At 50.8% G+C, this 13407-nt stretch overlaps 2 protein-coding genes across 3 annotated transcripts in view; one reads left to right on the top strand and one right to left on the bottom strand.

The window, feature by feature from the left end:
• arhgap28 (Rho GTPase activating protein 28) overlaps nucleotides 1–4457 on the top strand; it is a gene marked incomplete at its 5' end in the record, with an annotated part of 10392 nt that extends 5935 nt beyond the window's left edge. The window contains 5 exons of the mRNA XM_079361454.1: nucleotides 1–184; nucleotides 262–387; nucleotides 1534–1661; nucleotides 2299–2339; nucleotides 4280–4457. The exon at nucleotides 1–184 is cut by the window's left edge and continues 32 nt beyond it. Coding sequence (XP_079217580.1) covers nucleotides 1–184; nucleotides 262–387; nucleotides 1534–1661; nucleotides 2299–2339; nucleotides 4280–4362 — 562 coding nt within the window. The 3' untranslated portion in view covers nucleotides 4363–4457. The remainder of the gene's footprint in view (nucleotides 185–261; nucleotides 388–1533; nucleotides 1662–2298; nucleotides 2340–4279) is intronic.
• Nucleotides 4458–4618: 161 nt separating this feature from the next.
• zbtb14 (zinc finger and BTB domain containing 14) lies at nucleotides 4619–13198 on the bottom strand. 2 transcript variants are annotated; one of them, XM_079361776.1, is made up of 10 exons: nucleotides 12707–13198; nucleotides 11681–11869; nucleotides 10940–11110; nucleotides 9982–10077; nucleotides 9218–9361; nucleotides 7682–7926; nucleotides 7138–7223; nucleotides 6905–7044; nucleotides 6187–6282; nucleotides 4619–5106 (listed from the first exon to the last, which is right to left on the bottom strand). In XM_079361776.1, exons 2-10 carry the CDS (start codon nucleotides 11867–11869, stop codon nucleotides 4966–4968), a joined length of 1308 nt encoding a protein of 435 aa, XP_079217902.1. In that variant the 5' UTR covers nucleotides 12707–13198; the 3' UTR covers nucleotides 4619–4965. The 2 variants fall into 2 exon arrangements, with proteins under 2 accessions (XP_079217902.1, XP_079217903.1); XM_079361777.1 differs by lacking the exon at nucleotides 12707–13198 and adding an exon at nucleotides 12022–12032.
• Between the last annotated feature and the right edge of the window lie 209 nt (nucleotides 13199–13407).

Raw genomic sequence — 13407 nt, 5'->3', positions numbered from 1 at the left:
TCATCAGGACAAGAACAGGATGTCCCTGTGGAATGTCTCCATGGTAATGGCACCAAACCTGTTCTCTTGGCATTACCATAGCAACAAGTCCTCTGTCATCAGGCAACAGGAAGAGATGGAGGAGGCAGTGGGCGGAGCTCACCTGGTTCGATTGATGATCACACACCAGGACTTGCTTTGGACAGTGAGTTAGAGGACACACACCTTAGTGACACCACTGCCTCAGCCATCTGTGACATCACATCCTGTTTTCTCTGGTAGATCCCGAATTTCCTAATGTCTCAGGTGAGACAGGTAAACCAGGCATCTAATCAGAAACAGCTTGGCCTGAGCAATACGAAGAGACGCCTGCTGAGGAGGAAGAACGACAAAAACCACAGAAACCAGGTGAGAAAGACGGCAGGTGAGACAGTTAACAGGTGAGACAGACACCAGGTGAAACAGTTAACAGGTGAGACAGACACCAGGTGAGACAGTTAAATGATGAGACAGACACCAGGTGAGACAGACACCATGTGAGACAGTTAACAGGTGAGACAGTTAAATGATGAGACAGTTAAATGATGAGACAGACACCAGGTGAGACAGTTAAATGATGAGACAGACACCAGGTGAGACAGACACCATGTGAGACAGTTAACAGGTGAGACAGTTAAATGATGAGACAGTTAAATGATGAGACAGACACCAGGTGAGACAGTTAACAGGTGAGACAGACAGCAGGTGAGACAATAAACAGGTGAGACAGTTAAATGATGAGACAGACATCAGGTGAGACAGTTAAATGATGAGACACACACCAGGTGAGACAGACGCAAGGTGAGACAGACACCAGGTGAGGCAGTTAAAGGATGGGACAGACAGCAGGTGAGACAGACACCAGGTGAGACAGTTAAATGATGAGACAGACACCAGGTGAGACAGTTAACAGGTGAGACAGACATCAGGTGAGACAGTTAAATGATGAGACAGTTAACAGGTGAGACAGTTAACAGGTGAGACAGTTAACAGGTGAGACAGACACCAGGTGAGACAGTTAACAGGTGAGACAGACACCAGGTGAGACAGTTAAATGATGAGACAGTTAACAGGTGAGACAGTTAACAGGTGAGACAGACACCAGGTGAGACAGTTAACAGGTGAGACAGACACCAGGTGAGACAGTTAAATGATGAGACAGTTAACAGGTGAGACAGTTAACAGGTGAGACAGACAGCAGGTGAGACAGTTAAATGATGAGACAGTTAACAGGTGAGACAGTTAACAGGTGAGACAGTTAACAGGTGAGACAGACACCAGGTGAGACAGTTAACAGGTGAGACAGACACCAGGTGAGACAGTTAACAGGTGAGACAGACACCAGGTGAGACAGTTAAATGATGAGACAGTTAACAGGTGAGACAGTTAACAGGTGAGACAGTTAACAGGTGAGACAGACACCAGGTGAGACAATAATAAGGTGAGACAGTTAACAGGTGAGACAGACACCAGGTGAGACAGAGCTCTCTGCTTCACCTGTGTTTTTGTGTGTAGATCACAGAACTGTGTGACGGTGTGATCCGGGTACACGCCCCTCTGCACACCAAGGTTTCCATGGCAATACAGCTTGATGGACAGACAACAGCCAGAGATGTTACTGCTCGTTTTGAGTTAGACAACAGGTAACACACACACACACACACACACACACACACACACACACACACACACACACATAAACACACATACGCAAACACACACACACTCAAACACACACACACACACACACACACACACACAGAAACACACATACGCAAACACACACACACTCAAACACACACACACACTCAAACACACACACGCAAACACACACACACTCAAACACACACCACACATACGCAAACACACACACACTCAAACACACACACACATGCCCACACACACACACTCAAACACACACACACACATGCCCACACACACACATGCCCACACACACACACACACACACAGAAACACACATACGCAAACACACACACTCAAACACACACACATGCCCACACACACACATGCCCACACACACACACACACACACACACACATACACACACACACATACTCAAACACACACACACATGCCCACACACACACATGCCCACACACACACGCAAACAGACACAAACACTCAAACACACACACATACACACACGCAAACAGACACAAACACTCAAACACACACACACACACAAACAGACACACTTACACACATGCGAACAGAAGTCAGCAGTGAGAGTGATGAAAGTGATTCTCTTTGTCTCTCAGCTCACCTGTTCAACACCTGCATGAAGTGGGAGGAAACATCAGTGAGTGCTGGAAACATGGAACATACAAAACACACACCTCAGTGTTCATACTAAAACCTGTCTCTCTCCCTCCCAACCTGTCTCTCTCTCTCTCTCTCTCTCTCCCTCCCAACCTGTCTCTCTCTCTCTCTCTCTCTCTCTCCCTCCCAACCTGTCTCTCTCTCTCTCTCTCTCTCTCTCCCTCCCAACCTGTCTCTCTCTCTCTCTCTCTCTCCCTCCCAACCTGTCTCTCTCTCTCTCTCTCTCTCCCTCCCAACCTGTCTCTCTCTCTCTCCCTCCCTCCCAACCTGTCTCTCTCTCTCTCTCTCTCTCTCCCTCCCAACCTGTCTCTCTCTCTCTCCCTCCCAACCTGTCTCTCTCTCTCTCCCTCCCAACCTGTCTCTCTCTCTCTCTCTCCCTCCCAACCTGTCTCTCTCTCTACCTACCTGTCTCTCTCTCTCTCTCTCCCCCTCCCAACCTGTCTCTCTCTCTCTCTCTCTCTCTCTCCCTCCCAACCTGTCTCTCTCTCTCTCTCTCTCTCCCTCCCAACCTGTCTCTCTCTCTCTCTCTCCCTCCCAACCTGTCTCTCTCTCTCTCCCTCCCAACCTGTCTCTCTCTCTCTCCCTCCCAACCTGTCTCTCTCTCTCTCTCTCTCTCCCTCCCAACCTGTCTCTCTCTCTCTCTCCCTCCCAACCTGTCTCTCTCTCTCTCTCTCCCTCCCAACCTGTCTCTCTCTCTCTCTCTCTCCCTCCCAACCTGTCTCTCTCTCTCTCCCTCCCAACCTGTCTCTCTCTCTACCTACCTGTCTCTCTCTCTACCTACCCGTCTCTCTCCCTCCCAACCTGTCTCTCTCCCTCCCAACCTGTCTCTCTCTCTACCTACCTGTCTCTCTCTCTACCTACCAACCTGTCCCTCTCCCTCCCAACCTGTCTCTCTCTCTCTCCCTCCCAACCTGTCTCTCTCTCTACCTACCTGTCTCTCTCTCTACCTACCAACCTGTCCCTCTCCCTCCCAACCTGTCTCTCTCTCTCTCTCCCTCCCGACCTGTATCTCTCTCTCTCTCCCTCCCAACCTGTCTCTCTCTCTCTCTCTCTCCCTCCCAACCTGTCTCTCTCTCTCCCTCCCAACCTGTCTCTCTCTCTCTCTCCCTACCTGTTTCTCTCTCTCTCTACCTACCTGTCTCTCTCTCTACCTACCAACCTGTCCCTCTCCCTCCCAACCTGTCTCTCTCTCTCTCTCCCTCCCAACCTGTCTCTCTCTCTCCCTACCTGTTTCTCTCTCTCTCTACCTACCTCTCTCTCTCTCTTCCTCCCAACCTGTCTCTCTCTCTCTCTCCCAACCTGTCTCTCTCTCTACCCGTCTCTCTCCCTCCCTACCTGTCTCTCTCCCTCCCAACTTGTCTCTCTCTACCAACCTGTCTCTCTCCCTCCCTCCCTACCTGTCTCTCTCTCTCTCTCTACCTGTCTCTCTCCCTCCCTCCCTACCGGTCTCTCTCTACCAACCTGTCTCTCTCCCTCCAAACCTGTCTCTCTCTCTACCTAACCGTCTCTCTCCCTCCAAACCTGTCTCTCTCTACCTACCCGTCTCTCTCCCTCCCTACCTGTTTCTCTCTCTCTACCTGTCTCTCTCTCCTTCCCAACCTGTCTCTCTCTCTACCTACCCGTCTCTCTCCCTCCCTACCTGTCTCTCTCTCTCTCTACCCGTCTCTCTCCCTCCCAACCTCTCTCTCCCTACCCGTCTCTCACTCTACCTACCTGTCTCTCACTCTCCCTACCCGTCTCTCTCTATACCTACCTGTCTCTCACTCTACCTACCCGTCTCTCACTCTCCCTACCTGTCTCTCTCCCTCCCAACCTGTCTCTCTCTATACCTACCTGTCTCTCTCTCTACCTACCTGTCTCTCTCCCTCCCAACCTGTCTCTCTCCCTCCCAACCTGTCTCTCTCTCTACACCTCTCTCAGCTGAGCGCCGCCTCCATCCTGACTGCTTGCTGTTGGAGGTTTACAGAGTGAATCCTCACTGTGATTGGCTCATTAAACCCTGACACACCGAGTGTCTCACCACCTGTCTTTCTGTCCGTGCCCGACCCATCTCACTTCCTGCCACTCTACCAACCACAGGTGTGACATCACAGGTGTGACATCATCAGGCCAACATAAAGAACTATTTGTTTCAATAAAAGCTCCTCTGGTTTAACAGCTTGTTGTGGTTTTTGTAAGTGTGGATCAAACAAACAGCTGCTGGTGTTTTGTCGCCCCCTGCTGGTCACAGATAATAAATATAATAAAACCAGACACAGGTTAAAAGAGCAGCTCTGCTCATGAAACTGAGCCGATTTAATACAACACAAACATCAACGTTTCTGTACAGACCATAAAAAAACACTTATATACAAATCACACACGCCATGACATCACAGGATCACATGATCGATGAGGTCATCAGTTCATGGTCAGTTTTCAGAGCAGGAAAAAAACAGAACTTCATTTAAGTCCTTTAAGGAGGAGACTGAGGAGGAAGAGGAGGAGACTGAGGAGGAAGAGGAGGAGACTGAGGAGGAAGAGATGGAGCAGTAAGAGGAAGAGGAGGAGTTGTTAGGGGAAGAAGAGGAGTAGGTGTCTGGCTGAAGAGGTGGATTGAGGAGGTGCTAGGAGCAGCTGATGGCGTCCAGGTGCTGCTCCTCAGCCGCCATGGCAGCAGCCTGCAGCGTCTCCGTGTCGCTCTGTAGAGGGTTCAGCTGTTTCCTCTCACTGTGCATGTTGTTCTCATGACGTTTCAGATCTGAAGCCTGAAAATACAAACAGACCCTGAATGCACCACACTCAGCACTAACAGGCCCCTCCCCCCTCAGACACTAGTGACGCTGCTCGCGCGCTCACTGATTCTATGTTCACCTCACAGATCAGCGATAACTTCTATTAGCCTGATTCTATGTTCACCTCACAGATCAGCGATAACTTCTATTAGCCTGATTCTATGTTCACCTCACAGATCAGCGATAACTTCTATTAGCCTGATTCTATGTTCACCTCACAGATCAGTGATAACTTCTATTAGCCTGATTCTATGTTCACCTCACAGATCAGTGATAACTTCTATTAGCTTGATTCTATGTTCACCTCACAGATCAGCGATAACTTCTATTAGCCTGATTCTATGTTCACCTCACAGATCAGCGATAACTTCTATTAGCCTGATTCTATGTTCACCTCACAGATCAGCGATAACTTCTATTAGCCTGATTCTATGTTCACCTCACAGATCAGCGATAACTTCTATTAGCCTGATTCTATGTTCACCTCACAGATCAGCGATAACTTCTATTAGCTTGATTCTATGTTCACCTCACAGATCAGCGATAACTTCTATTAGCCTGATTCTATGTTCACCTCACAGATCAGCGATAACTTCTATTAGCCTGATTCTATGTTCACCTCACAGATCAGCGATAACTTCTATTAGCCTGATTCTATGTTCACCTCACAGATCAGCGATAACTTCTATTAGCCTGATTCTATGTTCACCTCACAGATCAGCGATAACTTCTATTAGCCTGATTCTATGTTCACCTCACAGATCAGCGATAACTTCTATTAGCCTGATTCTATGTTCACCTCACAGATCAGCGATAACTTCTATTAGCCTGATTCTATGTTCACCTCACAGATCAGCGATAACTTCTATTAGCCTGATTCTATGTTCACCTCACAGATCAGTGATAACTTCTATTAGCCTGATTCTATGTTCACCTCACAGATCAGCGATAACTTCTATTAGCCTGATTCTATGTTCACCTGAGTCAGTAGTCACAGTATAAGAGGTGAGCAGCGACAGAGCGTAACCATGGAAACGGCAGGTGAATCGTTACCTTGGCGAAGGCCTTCGTGCAGGACGGACAGACAAATGGTTTCTCTCCTCGATGTCTCCGCTCGTGATCCTTCAGGTGAGACTTATGTTTAAACGCCTGCAGACAGACAGGTGAGAGAGAGACAGGTGAGAAAGAGACGGGTGAGAGGGAGACAGACAGGTGAGAGACAGACAGGTGAGAGACAGACAGGTGAGAGGGAGAGAGACGGGTGAGAGACAGACGGGTTAGAGATAGACAGGTGAGAGGGAGACAGACAGGTGAGAGACAGACAGGTGAGAAAGAGACGGGTGAGAGGGAGACAGACAGGTGAGAGACAGACAGGTGAGAAAGAGACGGGTGAGAGGGAGACAGACAGGTGAGAGGGAGACAGACAGGTGAGAGGGAGAGAGACAGACGGGTTAGAGACAGACAGGTGAGAGGGAGAGAGACAGGTGAGAGACAGACAGGTGAGAGACAGACAGGTGAGAGGGCGAGAGACAGGTGAGAGACAGACGGGTGAGAGACAGACAGGTGAGAGGGAGAGAGACAGGTGAGAGACAGACAGGTTAGAGACAGACAGGTGAGAGGGCGAGAGACAGGTGAGAGACAGACGGGTGAGAGACAGACAGGTGAGAGGGAGAGAGACGGGTGAGAGACAGACAGACAGGTGAGACAGACGGGTGAGAGGGCGAGAGACAGGTGAGAGACAGACAGGTGAGGGACAGACAGGTAAGCTGACCTTGTCACACATCTGGCAGGCGAACGGCCTCTCGTTGCTGTGAACTCGTTCGTGTTTTTTCAGGTCTGGAGCTCGAATAAACGATTTCCCACAAACATCACACCTGTACGGTTTGAAGCCGGTGTGAATCTTCAGGTGTTCTGAACAAACAGGTGAGGACCGGGCAGTGATTAGAAACATCCTTCATGTGTTTTACATAATAATACTATATGGTAGTACAGGTGTGTTGTTACCTTTCAGGTGAGCATGGGTGGTAAAAGCTTTGGAGCAGATCTCACAGGCGAACGGACGCTCGGCCGAATGAAGCTTCTCATGTTTCCTGACAGCAAAGAGAACAGGTGAGTCAGCCAGGTGAGTGTACCAGGTGAGTCAGCCAGGTGAGTGTACCAGGTGAGTCAACCAGGTGAGTGTACCAGGTGAGTCAGCCAGGTGAGTGTACCAGGTGAGTCAACCAGGTGAGTCAGCCAGGTGAGTGTACCAGGTGAGTGTACCAGGTGAGTGTACCAGGTGAGTGTACCAGGTGAGTGTACCAGGTGAGTCAACCAGGTGAGTCAGCCAGGTGAGTGTACCAGGTGAGTCAGCCAGGTGAGTGTACCAGGTGAGTGAACCAGGTGAGTCAGCCAGGTGAGTGTACCAGGTGAGTGTACCAGGTGAGTGTACCAGGTGAGTCAACCAGGTGAGTCAACCAGGTGAGTCAGCCAGGTGAGTGTACCAGTGGGTTCAGCAGGTGATTTTACTTACTGAGTCACTCAAGTGTGTGTTGAGCCTGTTTTGTACCTGAGCCTGCTCTCATCCAGGAAGGTCTTCCCGCACACCTGGCAGGCGAGCTGCTCTCGAGTTCCGTACAGCAGATATTCAAACTTCATGTCAGCCGTGGCGGAGGACCAACCGGGCGGCTGCTCGTCTTTCACTTCCCCCATGCTGTCTGTAAATGTGAGTGTCTGTGTGGCGTGGTGTTCTGCCCCCAGGTCTTTAGGGTCCGCCTCCATCTCTGTAACCACATCCTGGTCATAACAGGTCACCTGGAGAAATCAAACAGGTGACGTCTTCCATGTAATTAAAGTATTCCTGTACAGGACTTTTACAGGGAATGATTAAAAGCCCTTCTAAGTGGAAAGTGTGTGTGTGTGGGGTGTGAGTGGGGTGTGTGAGTGGGGTGTGTGTGTGGGGTGTGTGAGTGGGGTGTGTGTGTGGGGTGTGTGAGTGGGGTGTGTGAGTGGGGTGTGTGTGTGGGGTGTGTGAGTGGGGTGTGTGAGTGGGGTGTGTGTGTGGGGTGTGTGTGTGGGGTGTGTGAGTGGGGTGTGTGAGTGGGGTGTGTGTGTGGGGTGTGTGTGGGGGGTGTGTGTGGGGGGTGTGAGTGGGGTGTGTGAGTGGGGTGTGTGAGTGGGGTGTGTGAGTGGGGTGTGTGAGTGGGGTGTGTGAGTGGGGTGTGTGTGGGGTGTGTGAGTGGGGTGTGTGAGTGGGGTGTGTGAGTGGGGTGTGTGTGGGGTGTGTGTGTGTGCGGTGTGTGTGTGGGGTGTGTGTGTGGGGGGTGTGTGTGGGGTGTGTGTGTGGGGGGTGTGTGTGGGGGGTGTGTGTGGGGTGTGTGTGTGGGGGGTGTGTGTGGGGGGTGTGTGGGGGGTGTGTGAGTGGGGTGTGTGTGGGGTGTGTGTGTGGGGTGTGTGAGTGGGGTGTGTGAGTGGGGTGTGTGAGTGGGGTGTGTGTGTGGGGTGTGTGAGTGGGGTGTGTGTGGGGTGTGTGAGTGGGGTGTGTGAGTGGGGTGTGTGTGTGGGGTGTGTGTGTGTGGGGGGTGTGTGTGGGGTGTGTGAGTGGGGTGTGTGTGTGGGGTGTGTGTGTGTGGGGGGTGTGTGTGGGGTGTGTGTGGGGGGTGTGAGTGGGGTGTGTGAGTGGGGTGTGTGAGTGGGGTGTGTGAGTGGGGTGTGTGTGTGGGGTGTGTGTGTGTGGGGGGTGTGTGTGGGGTGTGTGTGGGGTGTGTGTGTGGGGGGTGTGTGGGGGGTGTGTGTGGGGTGTGTGTGGGGTGTGTGTGGGGGGTGTGTGTGTGGGGTGTGTGAGTGGGGTGTGTGTGGGGTGTGTGTGTGGGGTGTGTGTGTGGGGTGTGTGTGTGGGGTGTGTGTGTGGGGGGTGTGTGTGGGGTGTGTGTGTGGGGGGTGTGTGTGGGGTGTGTGTGGGGGGTGTGTGAGTGGGGTGTGTGTGTGGGGTGTGTGTGTGGGGTGTGTGTGTGGGGGGTGTGTGTGGGGTGTGTGTGTGGGGGGTGTGTGTGGGGTGTGTGTGGGGGGTGTGTGTGGGGTGTGTGTGGGGGGTGTGTGTGGTTACCTTGTGGACGTCCTCATTGGTCAGTTCTTTCAGGATGGCTTCCTGAACACGCAGAGCTGCACTTGGAGACTTGTCTAGCTCCTGATTGGATGATGCCTCCACTAGATCATCTGTGGTCGGTGTGTCATCGTGCTCCCCGAGCACCTGTTCACACACACACACAAATTAAATAGTGATCAATGTGTGTGTGTGTGTGAGGTTAGTGATCAGTGTGTGTGTGAGGTTAGTGATCAATGTGTGTGTGTCTGTGTGTGTGTGTGTGAGGTTAGTGATCAGTGTGTGTGTGTGTGTGTGTGTGTGTGTGTGTGAGGTTAGTGATCAATGTGTGTGTGTGTATGTGTGTGAGGTTATTGATCAGTGTGTGTGAGATTAGTAATCAGTGTGTGTGTGAGGTTAGTGATCAGTGTGTGTGTGTGAGGTTATTGATCAGTGTGTGTGTGTGTGTGAGGTTATTGATCAGTGTGTGTGTGAGGTTATTGATCAGTGTGTGTGTGTGTGTGTGAGGTTATTGATCAGTGTGTGTGTGTGTGTGTGTGAGGTTATTGATCAGTGTGTGTGAGGTTATTGATCAGTGTGTGTGTGTGTGTGTGTGTGTGTGTGTGTGTGTGGTTATTGATCAGTGTGTGTGTGTGAGGTTAGTGATCAGTGTGTGTGTGTGTGTGTGAGGTTAGTGATCAGTGTGTGTGTGTGTGTGTGTGTGAGGTTAGTGATCAGTGTGTGTGTGTGAGGTTAGTGATCAGATAAACAGACAAATCAATAAATACCTCGGGGTCAGCGGCCAGCTGGGCTTCAGGTGGCAGCGCCATCTTTACGATGTCATAAGGAAACTTGTCTTTGTCCTCTGACGACATGTCTCGTTTCTGAAGACATCAGACAGAGGCTGGTTAGTGATCAGTGTGTGTGTGTGTGTGTGTGTGTGTGTGTGTGTGTGTGTGAGGTGATCAGAGTGTGTGACGAACAGGTGACACCTGCAGTATCACTGATGTCACATTTTTAATGACTTAATGTATCTCTTCATATCATGTGCTGGTTGCTACGGTTACACAGAGAAGGTCACCGGCAAAACACACACCTACACGCCAAAGACTTTTCATAACGAATGTGGGTGTTACCTGGGAGTGTGTGTGTGTGTGTGTTACCTGGGAGTGTGTGTGTGTGTGCTACCTGGGAGTGTGTGTGTGTGTGCTACCTGGGAGTGTGTGTGTGTGTGCTACCTGGGAGTGTGTGTGTGTGTGCTACCTGGGAGTGTGTGTGTGTGTGCTACCTGGGAGTGTGTGTGTGTGTGTTACCTGGGAGTGTGTGTGTGTGTGTGTTACCTGGGAGTGTGTGTGTGTGTGTTACCTGGGAGTGTGTGTGTGTGTGCTACCTGGGAGTGTGTGTGTTACCTGGGAGTGTGTGTGTGTGCTACCTGGGAGTGTGTGTGTGTGTGTGTTACCTGGGAGTGTGTGTGTGTGTGTTACCTGGGAGTGTGTGTGTTACCTGGGAGTGTGTGTGTGTGTTACCTGGGAGTGTGTGTGTGTGTGCTACCTGGGAGTGTGTGTGTGTGTGTGTGTGTTACCTGGGAGTGTGTGTGTGTGTGTGTGTGTGTGTGTTACCTGGGAGTGTGTGTGTGTGTGTGTGTGTGTGTGTTACCTGTGTGTGTGTGTGTGTCACCTGTGTGTGTGTGTGTGTGTGTGTCACCTGTGTGTGTGTGTGTGTCACCTGTGTGTGTGTGTGTGTTACCTGGGAGCAGAGCTTGTCCAGGAAGCGGATGCCGAGGATCTGACCTGATGACATCATGAGGTTGACGTCTCTCTTCTTGACGGAGATCTTGGCCGTGTACATGTAGTTCAACACTTCCTCAAAGATATCTGAGCGAATGAAATCGATTTCTATCACTGAAGAGTTATCCACCTGAGAACACACAGACAGGTGAGTCAGTACAGGTGAGTCAGTACAGGTGAGTCAGTACAGGTGAGTCAGTACATAGAGTCAGTACAGGTGAGTCAGTACATAGAGTCAGTACAGGTGAGTCAGTACATAGAGTCAGTACAGGTGAGTCAGTACAGGTGAGTCAGTACAGGTGAGTCAGTACATAGAGTCAAGTACAGGTGAGTCAGTACAGGTGAGTCAGTACAGGTGAGTCAGTACATAGAGTCAAGTACAGGTGAGTCAGTACATAGAGTCAAGTACAGGTGAGTCAGTACAGGTGAGTCAGTACATAGAGTCAGTACAGGTGAGTCAGTACAGGTGAGTCAGTACAGGTGAGTCAGTACAGGTGAGTCAGTACATAGAGTCAAGTACAGGTGAGTCAGTACAGGTGAGTCAGTACAGGTGAGTCAGTACATAGAGTCAGTACAGGTGAGTCAGTACATAGTCAGTACAGGTGAGTCAGTACATAGAGTCAGTACAGGTGAGTCAGTACAGGTGAGTCATCACACACACATTGTGTACTCAGTGTGTAGTTGTGTGCTGATGAAGTACCTCGTGTTTTTTGAAAAGTTTTTTGAAGTAGTTTGAGCAGGCGGCGAGCACACAGCGGTGAGCTCTGAACTTGACGTCTTCAACTACGACGGCGATGTCACAGTGCTCGCCCTCCAGACGCTGCTCGTTCAGCAGCTTTAAGAAGATGCTCTTGTGTTCATCGTCCACGTACTTCACTGTTTCTGCCATCTGAGCACAAACAGGTAAGACATCAGGTGTTAGAAGAGGTTAGACCCCCGCTTTCTGTTAACACTGAACACAACACTGTTGGAACTACATTTCCCATGAAGCTGTAGGAATATAAAAAGGAAATATAATCTTTCACCTGGGTTAATTTATACCCAGCCTGCTGACTGCACGAGCTACACACACACACACACACAATCAGTCCATGTACAGCTCTCTGAACGCGGACACGCGCTCCGGAGCGTGTGCACGACTCATTTAGTGAACGTGCGAACAGCGCGCAGCCAGCTGTAAGGTCCAGTACCGGTGTGTTTACCCGGACTCACCCGGACCAACCGGTCAAGGACGGATCGGTACCGAGTCCTGGGCTGGGGTTTAAATTAACCCAGGTCCTGTTTATATTCCTACCCTAACCCAGTCCCGGTACCGGTCCCTCCTTGAACCCGGGATAGGCTACCTAGCTAACCAGGAGCGGGTCACCTCCCTGTGTGTGTGTCTGTGTGTGTGTGTGTGTGTGTGTGTGTGTGTGTGTGTGTGTGTGTGTTTTAAATGGCGGACACAGCCTGCTGCTCCGCTCTGACACAAAATGGCGTCTGTTTCCCTCTCCGGTGTCACCGTTGGCTGGACGGGGAGCGGGTCGCGTGCTTGCTCGCGGACTCTGCGTTCCGCCGTCCCCGGGACCGACACGCAGGCACGCGAGCATCGGCGCCGCGGCCTCGCCACACGAACGAGACGGGGCTCGAGCGGCCATGAACGGCTCGAGAGCGCGCAGGACATCCCCGCGAAAAGACGGCAGAAGAGGGGACCCAGGACAGCACGGGTCCGGGAGCTGGCTCTTACCGTCACAGAGACCCGGTCCGAGGTGTGTCAGCGCGCGAGGATCCGAGACACACTTTGTCCGGTTGTTGTTGTTGTTGATGATGAGAACGAGCGCAGAGCGGAAGGCCGCGCTTTGCGCCAGCACGTACACTGCAGGGGCACGCAGGCAGCGCGCCAAAGATCCTCTATAGACGAGATGGATCACTACCCCTCCACGCATGCGCACTGCCCCGAAAAGGAAACTATTGGTGTTTTCTAGTTTGAAGTTTTCTGACAGACTTTAAATGATAATTGATAACTCCACACAGGATATCTAATCTCTTTACAGCCTTTTATTATCCTAAATGTGAACGAAAAAGACTTTACTACAGCGCTAAACTCAGCTAAAAGATGCTTAAAAAAAGAAGATGGTTCCACGTTATGAAAAAGAAGAGCTCATTTGTTTTCATGAAAGTTCAGTGACGAGTTCATTCAAACATAGTTTAGTCCAGGCCAGCTCAGGTTCTGGTCTCCTGTTATCTGTGTGGTCTTCATGATGAACCACCCTGCTTTAAATAAATACATCCCACCTGTAAGAACAGCTCCTGGTTCAGGTTCTTCCTAGATGCACTATCAAACCCAGCAGTTGATACAGAGAGGTCCCTCCTGCTCCCTCTGACTCTGATCATATTTAAATCTCTGCTGTTTATTAACAGACACATGAACGTCTCCTCCTGATCTGG

Source organism: Symphodus melops, assembly GCF_947650265.1.
Source record: "Symphodus melops genome assembly, chromosome: 14".
Lineage (NCBI taxonomy): Eukaryota > Metazoa > Chordata > Actinopteri > Labriformes > Labridae > Symphodus > Symphodus melops.
This window is presented reverse-complemented; position numbering and strand designations above follow the sequence as displayed.